The sequence below is a fragment of the Onychostoma macrolepis genome, chromosome 18 (assembly GCF_012432095.1).
Source record: "Onychostoma macrolepis isolate SWU-2019 chromosome 18, ASM1243209v1, whole genome shotgun sequence".
NCBI lineage: Eukaryota > Metazoa > Chordata > Actinopteri > Cypriniformes > Cyprinidae > Onychostoma > Onychostoma macrolepis.
This window is the reverse complement of record NC_081172.1, coordinates 33,890,595-33,903,660: the sequence shown is the minus strand read 5'-3', so window position 1 is coordinate 33,903,660 and position 13,066 is coordinate 33,890,595. Positions and strand designations below refer to the sequence as shown.

General features: G+C 39.2%; 1 protein-coding gene across 11 annotated transcripts in view; it reads right to left on the bottom strand.

The window, feature by feature from the left end:
- The window catches only part of reln (reelin), a 139,977-nt gene that overhangs the window by 68,752 nt on the left and 58,159 nt on the right, over window positions 1–13,066 (bottom strand). For all 11 annotated transcript variants that reach the window (XM_058751184.1, XM_058751182.1, XM_058751176.1 and 8 more), the window contains exons 5-15: window positions 5,576–5,608; window positions 5,390–5,468; window positions 5,159–5,255; window positions 4,634–4,685; window positions 3,630–3,726; window positions 3,194–3,434; window positions 2,385–2,530; window positions 1,985–2,136; window positions 1,040–1,155; window positions 660–868; window positions 82–210 (exon numbers count right to left, since the gene is read on the bottom strand). In XM_058751184.1, coding sequence (XP_058607167.1) covers window positions 82–210; window positions 660–868; window positions 1,040–1,155; window positions 1,985–2,136; window positions 2,385–2,530; window positions 3,194–3,434; window positions 3,630–3,726; window positions 4,634–4,685; window positions 5,159–5,255; window positions 5,390–5,468; window positions 5,576–5,608 — 1,351 coding nt within the window. The remainder of the gene's footprint in view (window positions 1–81; window positions 211–659; window positions 869–1,039; window positions 1,156–1,984; window positions 2,137–2,384; window positions 2,531–3,193; window positions 3,435–3,629; window positions 3,727–4,633; window positions 4,686–5,158; window positions 5,256–5,389; window positions 5,469–5,575; window positions 5,609–13,066) is intronic.

Genomic DNA, 13,066 nt, shown 5'->3' with positions numbered 1-13,066 from the left:
GAACACAGAGATTAAAACCACACTGTTAACAGAACACACAACAAGGATTTATGAAAGCGTCCAACAGACGCAGTGACTGACCCGCTGTAGTTCTCTGAGGAGTAGATGCTGCTGTGAGGCAGATGTGATCCGGCACACAGTTCAGGAAGACACTCGGTGTGCAGGAGAGACCAGGAGCGACCATGATTAGTTGAGAACTCCAGTTTGACGCTGTGAGATTCACATATGCAGGAACAGAAGAAGAGGAGACAATAATCTTTAATTCACTTATTTTAAACAGTACATGTTCTGAATCTTGTCTTCTTCTGTATCTGTACTGACTACTGTTTCTGAACTATAAATACTATCACCACTGCATACAAACACACATCACTACAACTTCCACCATTCCTGCTGTTCTTGTGGCAATAGAAAGTCTATTCTATTCTATTCTATTCTATTCTATTGACATCATTTGACTTTCCCAAATATAATTGCAAACACAAAAGATGATGTTTTGAAAGATATCTCAGTGTTGTTTTGTCCACTGTTGTTTGGACTCCGGTGTTCTTCAAAATGTCTTATTTTATGAGCAACAGAAGAAAAAGTCATACAGGTTTGAATGACATGAGGATGAGTAAAATGATTTTTGGGTTATCACTGTTTTCTGATCTGATCACCTGTTGGCCGGCTGATAGGCTCCACACCCAAGGTTGATTGAGAACTGTACCAGGTGAGTGTTTGCTCCAGGTAGCACCGGCAGCAGCTGCAGGAAATCCACAGCCCAAACGTGACGGTTCGCTCCACCATTAAATTTCTGCTCTAGACAAAACTGAGTGGCTGGAGTCTGAAGTTCTGTGGGCAAACCAACCGAGACAACTGTAGGAGTCTGGAAGAGAAAGCCATACGATATCAAGGTGTATACAGATGGGAACATGACACAGTAAATCACAAAAGAAATAAGAGAAATAGTTAAATGATAGATTCTGAACAGAACATGTCAACTGTTGAAAATGATTATGTAAACTAAATCTGACTATATACTGTATTAGGTTTCTACCCTGTAGGCTGAGTATGGAAGTATGTCCAAAAGCACATGATCTTTCCTGCTCTCTGAACGACCAAACAGGACCACATTATTCTTGTTGGATTCTCCAGGATCGCAGTCTCCACCCCCTGCAGTGAACACAGAGATCAGACACTGAACACACAGAGATTGGACACTGAACATACAGCGATAAGACACTAAACACAGAGATCAGACACTGAATACAGAGATCAGACATCGAACATACAGAGATCAGACACTAAACACAGAGATCAGACACTGAATACAGAGATCAGACATCAAACACACAGAGATCAGACACTAAACACAGAGATCAGACACTGAATACAGAGAACAGACACCGAACACACAGAGATCAGACACCGAATACACAGAGAACAGACACTGAACACACAGAGATCAGATACTGAACATACAGAGAACAGACACTGAACACACAGAGATCAGATACTGAACATACAGAGAACAGACACTGAACACACAGAGATCAGACACTGAACACACAGAGAACAGACACTGAACACACAGAGATCAGACACTGAACACACAGAGAACAGACACTGAACACACAGAGAACAGACACTGAACACACAGAGATCAGACACTGAACACAAAGAGATCAGACACTGAACACACAGAGATTAGACACTGAACACAGAGAACAGACACTGAACACACAGGGATCAGACACTGAACACACAGAGAACAGACACTGAACACACAGAGATCAGACACTGAACACACAGAGAACAGACACTGAACACACAGAGATCAGACACTGAACACAAAGAGATCAGACACTGAACACACAGAGATTAGACACTGAACACAGAGAACAGACACTGAACACACAGGGATCAGACACTGAACACAGATATCATACAATGAACACACGTCAGCGTCAACATAATGTGCATGTAAATGTGTAAGTCATACCCATGGTGAAGTGGAAGCGCAGGTTTCCGTAGGCGGTGGTGTTAAGGTACGGTGTGCACACCTTCCTCTGTCCATCTTTGAGAAAGACGAGTGCAGATCCAGACTCCACCTCTCCACACTGAACTCCATACACTGCTCCATCAACCTCCCATCTACAGGTCACACATAGCACCGTTCATCAAGAAACTGTTCCTACACTTACTTAACAGCATCTGATACACCTGTTAGTAACCCAAATGTTTGCTTTTGGAGATCAAATTTGTCTAGAACGCTCCAAGATATCAAAACTGAAATGTCAACACCTCAATGTATCACCAGTATGTTAGGCTACTAACTGACCTAACTACTGTTAAAATACTATTTCACAAAAGCACTCCACTAGCACAGTTGTAAGACGCACCCACTCAGTGGACTCTCAAAGTCTTCCTCCCAGTAGCTGCGTCCCTCTTCACGGTGCAGGTCCACGTCTCGTGTGGAGGCGAAGCTGTGCTCGAATCCCTCTCCGCCATGAAAATACAAGGAGTTTCCCTCTGACTGACAAGCGTGCTGTCGAATGAATGGAGAGGGAGCGTTACAGTGCTACAGATGTTTCTGACAAAACTGAAAGTTAAACATTTCACTTTAAAGTACATTTTAAACCGTTATGTTTTAATCATTGTGTGTTGTGTTTTAAAGAAGTACACTTATTTTGATGCGTTGACTAACATCCTAAAGCACATGTAAAGTACTAGATTATCATTTTAACTGTAGTGTGTTATTCAAGATTATATGTATAGTTCATATATTTTAAATGAACTAAATTGCAAATGTGCAATTAAAGATATATTTAAATACATCACTCAAGTTTGAACAGAAATGTATTAAAGTATATATTAGTTTATCATAAATGCTTGTCAGCACATTCAGCAGTAACTTTAACCATACTTCAAAGACAATAGAAGTAACTATGAAATTACATATAAAGATGTACTGAAGTCCTACTTAAATGGGTCAAAAAGCACTCTAAAGTTCAGCTAATTGCATTTAATATAAATTAAGTCATTTTTGGTTTTGCAGTTAACATGCAATTAAGCATCAGAAAACATTACATTCAGTTGACACTTTACTATATTATTGCAAAGTACATTATTTTCATAATAAGCACTCGTTTTGAGCTTCTTCACATGGGATGGTTTCTAGTTTGCTGGATGATACTATTTGGTTATGTACCTTTACTGTGGCTCCAGGGAAGAAGAGCCAGTTGGCTGTGTCCAGAGGGTCCAGGCTGTCCTCCAGCAGCGGGGGCCGGTTGGCCGTGTTTAGCACCAGTATGTTATCGAGGCCCCAGCAGGACTCATAACCATCGGGCCCCACGGGCGGCTCCTGACTCCAGCGCAGATGAATGGCCTCTCCTTTGCAGCCAGGAGGCAATGGCAGGAGATGGACCACTGTGCTGCTGTTAGTGGGAGCCCTGCGAGACCCAATGAAAATGATAATAACACTGGAGAACTGAACACACAAGTGCTCAAGCTCATTCAAACATATGCGACCTTAAATTATGAGTTTTTTGTAGCACATAATCCATGCACTGCTGATGGCGTTTTTACATAATGGTGACAGTAACACTGTGAGTGTGTTGGAGCTATTTCCTAAAATAAAGTAAAACCTGATCTTTTCCAAGGTGATCCAGTCATCAGAGGAGTTCAGACCGCAGGAGATGATGATACTGGGGTCTGAGTAACTGAACCGACAAGAACCAGATCCTGAACAACCAACACAAATACACACGCACACACACACAAATACACACACACACACACACACACACACAAGAACGTCACACATTAGAATGGATTCACTTGACTTAATAACTTCATACAGAAAAATACATACAGCTAAATGTGATTTGCTAAGTATTTCAGTAAAAATATCTAAGCATTCTTAAATCAAGATACATTCACTTGAGATGCAAAATGACATAAGACTTGTTTTCTGAAAAATGTACCAAAAGTATTTGTTTAAAACAAAAAAAGAGGTCCCACTTTATATTAGGTGGCCTTAACTACTATGTACTTACATTTAAATGAATCATTTGGTACAATGTACTTATTGTGTACATACATGTTTTTACATTGTACTTATATTTTTAAAAATAGCTATATGTAATTACATCTGTAATTAATTTCTGTAATTACATTTATAATTACACTGTTGACCCATCCCTTACACCTTAACCCACCCTTAAACTGACCCATACCACTTAACCTGTCCCTAACCACCCGTATCCCACCTTAATAGCAGCAATAGTGTTTTGCAATACAGTATGAACACAATAAGTACATAGTAGTTAAGGCCACCTAATATAAAGTATGACCAAAAAAGAAATATGTGGTAATGGGGTCAGAAAAATATACTTAATTGAAAGGTAAAACAAGATTATTTTTCTTGCCCTGTTGGCATAAATTTTAATCTTAAATCTTAATATCTTAAGTCATTTTGCATCTAAAATAAATTTATCTTGATTTAAGATTGTATAGATATTTGTACTGGAAAACAAGACAAAAATGCATCATTTTTTTGCAAAGCATTCAGCTGTATACCAATCGTCTACGGCTGCAGGAGCTGAAGAATGGTGACCTACAGTAACCGCAGAAGGACGGTGACACTCACCAAAGGCAAACTGTAGGATTGATGCTGTGCTCGTGTTCAGAGCCACTGTAGTCTAAAAGAGATAATAAAACCATGAGCTTCTCAATTCTATTCACTGATCCGCTTCATTGACACAGCAATAATGTGAACACAGTATATGAGGCACAGCACTGCAAAGCTACAAAGCGTCCACACCACCAGTCTTTAATGTGTGTGTGTTTTATTTTCTTGTGTAACACTTTAGTTTGATAGTCCACTTTAGTCATTCTACTAACTATCAGTAACTTTGCAACGCCATGCCAGCTAGCAGTCATTATAGTATTAGTGATTGTCTGCTTAATATCTGCTCACACTATATTTTGATGGACATTCTACTGACTATAAGTCACTCTGAGGAGTTTGGCAGGAGTTTGGTAAGGGCAGAAGTGCATCTATTTGTTTGAGAAGCACAACTCACTGCCTGCTGCTGTTTGTCAACATACAGACCATCAGGGCAAAATGTGCTGTTTTTCACTTGATTACATATGTTCTGTAAAAGACAATTACCAGTTCTCTCTGTCCAAAGGGCTCACAAAACGTCACTGCTTTTCCGTGCATTAGTGCACCACACTGCTCTCCAACCTCGCAGTTACTGCAGTCTGACCTGTGAGAGAACCAGACATGGACAATAAACATCTTCTAGCTCTCCACATGGCATCAATGCAAAATATTATATATGAAAATGAAAGCAGCTTCACTGCCAAGTAAACAACTCAAAGAAAGATGAGTGTTACTCACCAGACATTGAGATTAAGCTCTTCTTGTGTGTTGTGTTCAAAGTCATCCCGGAGAACAGCATGATCACCATGAACCATGGCTTCACATCAGCGACAGATACAGAGGACAGATACAGAGACAGGAGCACAGTGAGGAGCAGTGAGGAGTAACATCAGCACGCGTGTGTCTGCTGAGGCTTTTACTCACCTAGACTGGGCCGAAGAGGAGATTCAGTGGGAGCTTAAGGAGACAAAACAAAAACATCTTTCACATGGAACATTTCTTATTAAAGATTTCTAAATAAAAAGGATACAAGGAGAAAGTCTGGTAAGGCTCATTACATGGAGTGAACATTTAAACCTCTTTCACTGTAATCAATACAAAGAAGCCTGCAAACATTAAATTATTTCATCAACTTCATTATGGAGCTTTTTAGAATGTTATGTTTCTCAATCACTGATCAGTCAAACATTTTTCTCCAATGACAGTTGCTGAGCATTTGACCGTGTGTCTTGTATCGCTCTATCTCTTGCTCTCTTTCATTCTTTAAGTCAGAAGAACTAATTGGCATGATCCTGGAAGACTTTAGCACTGATTTTTACAGTGATCTTGAAGCTTGTAATCGATGGCCGGAAGCTGAGGAGAGCGCTGATGATCGTCAGGGTCCTGATCTGAACCACTGTCAGGGTTTATTTTGCCAAAATGACTCTAATGATCTGTCTCACGGCTCTATATTAAGGGTAACGGTTTTCTCTGCACTTCATCTAAAAACTAGGACAATGTCACTCCCATGAGTCTTTACCTCCTACTTCAACAAAACATTACTAATGTAGGAGCATTAAACACTCCTACTTCTCTCCGTCTGTAGTGTCTGGATCCTGTGACAAAACTATGAAGAATCAAGTACATGTTTTCTTTAATAAAGGTCATTGAGGAATAATTCCTTTGATTCTTTAATTAGTTTGATAAATTCCTGTTTGAATGTTTTTGAAAGGTCTGTGCTTTGTTGCAACCCCAAAACCACACTGTAATCCATACAGACAAATAACACATTTCAGTACAAACTCCCATCCAGCAGTAAAACCAAACCCTAAAATATTGAGTCTAATCACATGATCCGTATACTGATCTAAAACAGCTGTTGCTCCAGACTGTTTTCATGAAAGAATTGAATAAATAGGTCAACTGAATGACTTGAATGAATAGGTTTTGTGGCTGAATTACTTTGACAGACTATTGCTCCAGATGTAAGGATCGGACCGGCATCAACTGAGATAACGACTACTTATTCTTAAAGCAAAATTTATGCTGAATTAAATGAACCCCTGGTCAAAAACACCTTTATTTCTGACAGCACTTTTATGCAAAATACTGGACATTAAATCAGACATATTCATCATACAGTTATTCATGATTTTCCTACACATCATCCCCCTGCTCACCAGAATCGGCTTACACCCTTCAGAAGCTGCCGGCGGCTAACCACCATCTTATTATCTCACATGAACAAAAGCCTGCTACTTTAATCAATGTTTGGTTCTGAAGATCATTACAACCACAGTAATTTAAATGTATGAAAGACCCGACACAAAAGGTTTGATTCGACTAGACAAACTGATTGTGCATGGATGTTATTCTCTAATGCCAACAGGTGTGATGAATGATTAACTCTTATTTATATATGTATAGGTGTTACTATTTGTTATTTCACAGATGAAATGAAACAGCATAACAAATTAATTTATAACTGACTTTAACTCTTTAGAGAACATTGCAGGCTCTCTTTAATCTCACGATTGAGCTTGACGTTCAGTCTTTCCTTATCTAAAGCCTATGACAAGTCTAGCTATAATTAACCACATTAAACCTTACACTCAGAAATCTTCATCTTCTCTGGAAAAACCTTTTTATCTTCTCAACTGTACCGATATACCAAAAATCATATAGTCAGTCTTTCCCTCAATAACCTCAGATAATCTTTACCCAAAGTCCATCACATTATAATGATAAAGCAGCTGTGCTCCATTTCATTTGCTGACCTATTTCTTTCAGAACTTACACACACACACACACACTGTGAAAGTCTCATGAGCGAATGTGACTATGAATGTAATGGGTGAGTTCTAAATGTAACTGCAGTTTCCAATCAAACGTCCACTGAGTGGTGCTATTGCAACTGTTACTCCCATTCAGACAAATCAAGATCACAGAGGAAGGTTATCAGTTACTAATGCTGTGGAATATAGTTTGCAGTCAGCTGAGCCAATGCAAATATTTGTTAAATAAGTCACGCATGGTTTTTCTGCATCGATGCAAAAGTCATGGGCTCAAATCCCAGGAATCAGACTGAAAGATTCATTCAGCACACAGACTGGACATTCAGAGCCTTAAATGCTTCAGAAAGTCTGAGCTTCATAATCAGATGTAACATCCAAACAGGGTGAGCTGATTTAAAAGTAAACAGATCATAATTTGGATATTTATTCAGCTTGTGTGTATTTAAGTCTCGTCCGTATTGGCCTGTAGTAGGAGGGACAAACTGTGTTTTTGGAAAACCGTTTGCAGAGCGTTTCTCATGAGATCAGGCTGGAAACTAAACAGCAACAATGTTTTGTTGACTTGTGTGCTATGAATGCTGGGTAACGGGAGTGACGGCTCTGGCTTTCCTCATTGTCCTCCTCTGTAAGCAGTAAAACCTTATCAAGTCTTTGGATGAAGAGACTTTTTTTTTTTTTTTACCAGCAGTCGTGGTGAATGTTCACTATTATCACACTGACACTGTTTACTAACATGTCAAACAGCACTTCCTCTGAAAGAACACACACACGCAATGAATTTCTTTACTTCCAAGATCAATACTACTGTATTAGAGAGAAAATTATAACCATACAGCCATCAGCTACAGTATCGTATCAGATATACTATAGATTCCCTGAGGAACAATTCCACTCCTTCTCTGCTATAACAGAGGAAGAATTGTATATATATATATATATATATATATATATATATACACATATATATATATATATTTATTTATTTATTAAATCATCTAAACCAACAAAATGTACAGTAGGTTAGACCCTATACCATCTAAGCTACTATAATAGATACTTCCAGAAGTCATAAATCCTCTTCTGAATATTATGAATTCGTCAGTGTCATTAGGATATGTCCCAGAAACCATCAAACTGGCTGTTTTTAAGCCTCTCATTAACACAACTTGATCCTAGTCAACTGGTTAATTACAGACCGATCTGAAATCTTCCTGTTCTGTCAAAAATGCTAGGCAGTATCTTCACAACTATGTTCCCTCTTAGAGAAAAATTGTATCTGTGAGGATTTCCAGTCAGGATTTAGACCGTATCACAGTACAGAGACTGCTCTCATTAGAGTTACAAACGACCTGCTCTTGCCATCCAATCGTGGCTGTATCTCTCTATTAGTACTGCTCAATCTATCGACACTATCGACCCAAACATTCTTTTGAATAGACTAGAAAATTATGTTGGCATTAGTGGAATTGCACTGGCATCATTCAAATCTTACTTATCTGACCATCATCAATTCGCAGCAGTGAATGAAGAAGTATCATATCGATCACAAGTGCATTATGGAGTACCTCAAGGCTCAGTACTAGGACCATTGCTTTTCACGTTTTACATGTTACCATTGGGAGATATCATCAGGAAACATGGTGATAGCTTTCACTGTTATGCTGATGATACTCAACTCTATATTTATTCATGGCCCAACGAAATATACCAATTCGCAAAACAAACTGAATGCAGTTGATATAAAAAAAACTGGATGGCTAGTAATTTCCTACTGCTAAATTCTGTTAATTTTTGGACAAAAAACCTAGAACATTGTCTAACACTTGATGGCTACTCTGTCAATTCTTTGTCATCAGTTGGGAACCTAAGTGTGCTATTTGACAGCAATCTTTCCTTTGAAAGCCACGTTTCTAACATTTTAACATCTTAAAAATATATCTAAATTGAGACATATGCTCTCAAAGTTCATGACCTCAAGGCTAGATTATTGTAATGCTTTATTGGGTGGTTGTTCTGCACGCTTAATAAATAAACACCAGCTGGTTTCAAAATGCAGCATTTAGAGCTCTTACTAGAACCAGGAAGTATGACCACATTAGCCTGGTTCTGTCAACACTGCACTGGCTTACTATTAAACATTGTATACATTTTAAAATCTTGCTAATTGCTTATAAAGCCTTGAATGGTTTAGCACCTCAGTACTTGAGCGAGCTCTTATCGCATTATAGTTCTTCTCGTCCGCTGCGATCTCAAAACTCTGGCCATTTGATAATACCTAAAATATCAAAATCAGCTGCAGGCGGCAGATCCTTTTCCTATTTAGCACCCAAACTCTGGAACAATCTACCTAATACTGTTCGGGAGGCAGACACACTCTGTCAGTTTAAATCTAGATTAAAGACACATCTCTTTATCCTGGCATACACATAACACACTTGTTAAATCGTAACATGAATGGTATCTACGCTAATATTAGTCTGTTTCGTTCTTATTCTGAGGTCACCGTAGCCACCAGATCCAGACCATATCCAGATCAGATGGTGGATCAGCACCTAGAGACGACCTCTACAGCCCTGAATGTCAGTGGAGACCATGATAACTAGATAAGCCCTAGAGACAATTCCCTCCGAAGACCTTGTCACCTAGACAGCCATTGGCACAAACCCTCAGCAAAGACCACAAGAACCAGACGAGTCCTTTGCACAGACCTGCTTCTTCACCATGCGATGTTCCACGTGGAGGGAACTGGATGGATGTTCCGAGTGATGCCAGTTCACAATCTGACTTTGCTGCAGCCTTGAATTAAACTGCTGGTTGGTCTGGCCAGAGGAGAACAGCACCCCCGGCCGAGCCAGGTTTCTCCCAAGGTTTTCTTCTCTGTTTCTGTCACCAATGGAGATTTGGTTCCTTGCCACTGTTGCCGTTGGCTTGCTTTGTTAGGGACACTTACCATTTGTCAATATTATGGCCTTGATTGCACAGACCAGGGGCAAGGCAAGTTTGGTCTAAACTCTGCAGGACAGCGGCTCTCCAGGACCGAACTTTCCTACCCCTGGCACAGACACTACTGGAAGAGAACTGATCTGAGCTGGAAGATGACATCACTGAATCAACAATGAACTGACTTTAACTGGAAAACTGACTGTTTACTTGTCCTCTTTTTAGAGCTGCTTAGCAGAATTGAATTTTATTTGCGTTATTGACACACTATTTTCCTGTTTAACACTGTAAATCTGCTTTGACACCCTCTGTTTTGTATAAAGCGCTATATTAAAAAAGGTGATGTGTCACACACACACACACACAGACACACAATGAGTGTAATAATCTCCCCCACACATGATCTTTGTCTGTGGAGTTCTGCTCTCGTTCTCTGCCGTTCATTCGTCGACCTCTTCTTCTGTCTACATCAGGCGTTCACACAGCAGACAGTCACACTCGTTTCAGGCTTAGTTTAATCCTCGATCGCTTTCTTAAGAACTTTAATTACCTCCGGCGCTCTTCCTGTAGATCTGTGCTAATGCGACCGGCTTACACTGACAGTTTAACAGCCCCGCACTTCCCATGAGCCTCGGCTGCAGATTTGGAAAGGGCCGGTTCATTCTCCAACTTCTCTAATGCAAAGCCGGACATTCAGATGAAAGTTGGCACTGGGTGTTATTAAGCGACGCGTTTGGGTGTCTGAGGCGCAGGACATTATTTTCCAGTGGCGTATTTTTCATCTTTAGCGCGTCTCTCCATCTAGAGGCCGCGCGTCTGCTGTCGTATATCTGCTCTGCTTCTGATCATCCTCCTCTCCTCTCCTCTCCTCTGCCCAACACTGATCGCCCCCCGTGAGTTATAGTCACTTTTCGATAATCAATCCTCAGGGATACGAGTCCAACGTGTCCCATAAAGCCCTAATTTATGGAGCTGCTGGAAATTGCAGAGTTCTCTGGTAGCCTTTCCTCATCCTGACCTGTCACAGATATCACTCTTTGATATACTAGTGTCATCTGCGGCTCTCTCTCTCTCAGTGAAGTTCTGCCGCTCTGATAGTCTCTGTTTAACATGCCTTTATGTGTTTATCTGTGGATACATGCTGTCATTTGTCTATTCATTCCAGCTAGTCTTCTGGCTCGTTTCACTTTCATACACTTGATGATTTTCCTCTTTCTGCATGGAAACTAATGGTAAACAGTGGTTAATAAAATGCAGCAGTCTGGTTTCAGGGGTATAAATCCATTCATTTTCTCCATAACAATAACATATAAAGCTTTCAGCGCAGACCTACTCTGAGTTCAGAATCTGTTAAATGATTAAATATGCTTCTGGTCCATGAGATTTTTTAACTTTACTATATGCTGCGTTCAACACTGACTAAAATCCATCAATCAGAATCGCAAGTACCGCAGAAATCACTGTCACCAATCTGAATATAAACTACTGCAAATGAGTCTCTCTAAAGTCTTAAACTACTTACATATTTGCATTTGATTCACACTATCCACAATAAAACTTCTGTCATCCCTATTGCTTTTATAAACACAGTTACCACATAATAAAAACACAAGTACCCTTGTGAAAAAGAAGTGTGGGTAACACTTAATTTTACAATGCCCTTGTTACATGTTGCATGTTCTTATTCTAGTAATAACAGTAAATTATGCATAATTACATGCAACCAACTCTAAACCAAACTTTAATCCTAACCATAAAGTATGTACGGTACATGATAAAGATAAAACAGTACTCACTATTAATGGTGTAATTACACTGTAATAAAGTCTACCTGGTAACCTGTTATTGAATGTGCACATGAAGTGTACGTTAAATCTGAAAAATATATATATATATATATAAAAAAAAAACTAAAAAAAAAACTGTACTTGCAGATAATATTAATGAAATAAAAGGCCACTTAAGTGACTTAAAAGAGAGACATTTTCATGACTATGTTTCTTACCACACTTAAGTCTACTTTTAAAAAGTGCACTTTGTAATAGTCAAATTCTGCTTTTAGGTGCATACAAATAAGCACTCTGAAGTTTAACTATTTGCATTTAATAAAAATGTTAATTGTATAATACATTTTCAGTAAGTGTCCAAAAAACAGTACATTAAGTTCACACTTAAGCAAATGATTTTATTTCCATAGTGAACACTATTTTTCAAAAGTGCATTTCTTTTTCACAAGGGCAGACACACAAATCTTCATAAAATCATCTGAATCATCAGGTTAATGACGAGTCTTTCTTCCAGCAGTATATCTATGTAAACTAAGGTCAATGTCTACTCTCTGTAGGGCTGTACAGTGACATATAGACGAGTGTTTCAGCTCACTGACTAATACCGGTGTATTTTAGCATGACTGAAACTCTCTACTGAGAACTCTATTGAATTTTCACTTGTACTATTGTGTTTTCACAGATTTTTAAACACCCTTTTTTTTTGCTTTGAATGTTGCCGTGTTATTCATCTCATAGCTGGTTTTGTCTGATTGTTTGAAAGAAGATGGGAAGCTCTCTAGAGGCTACAGCACTGCTGAAATATGCTCTATTCTCTGCTTGTAGCCTTGCTAACCCTTAACCCCACATCTGCACACACCGCTCTGAAACATTATCAGCCAGTCAAATGTCTGCGTAGTCCTCGCTCACTTTCT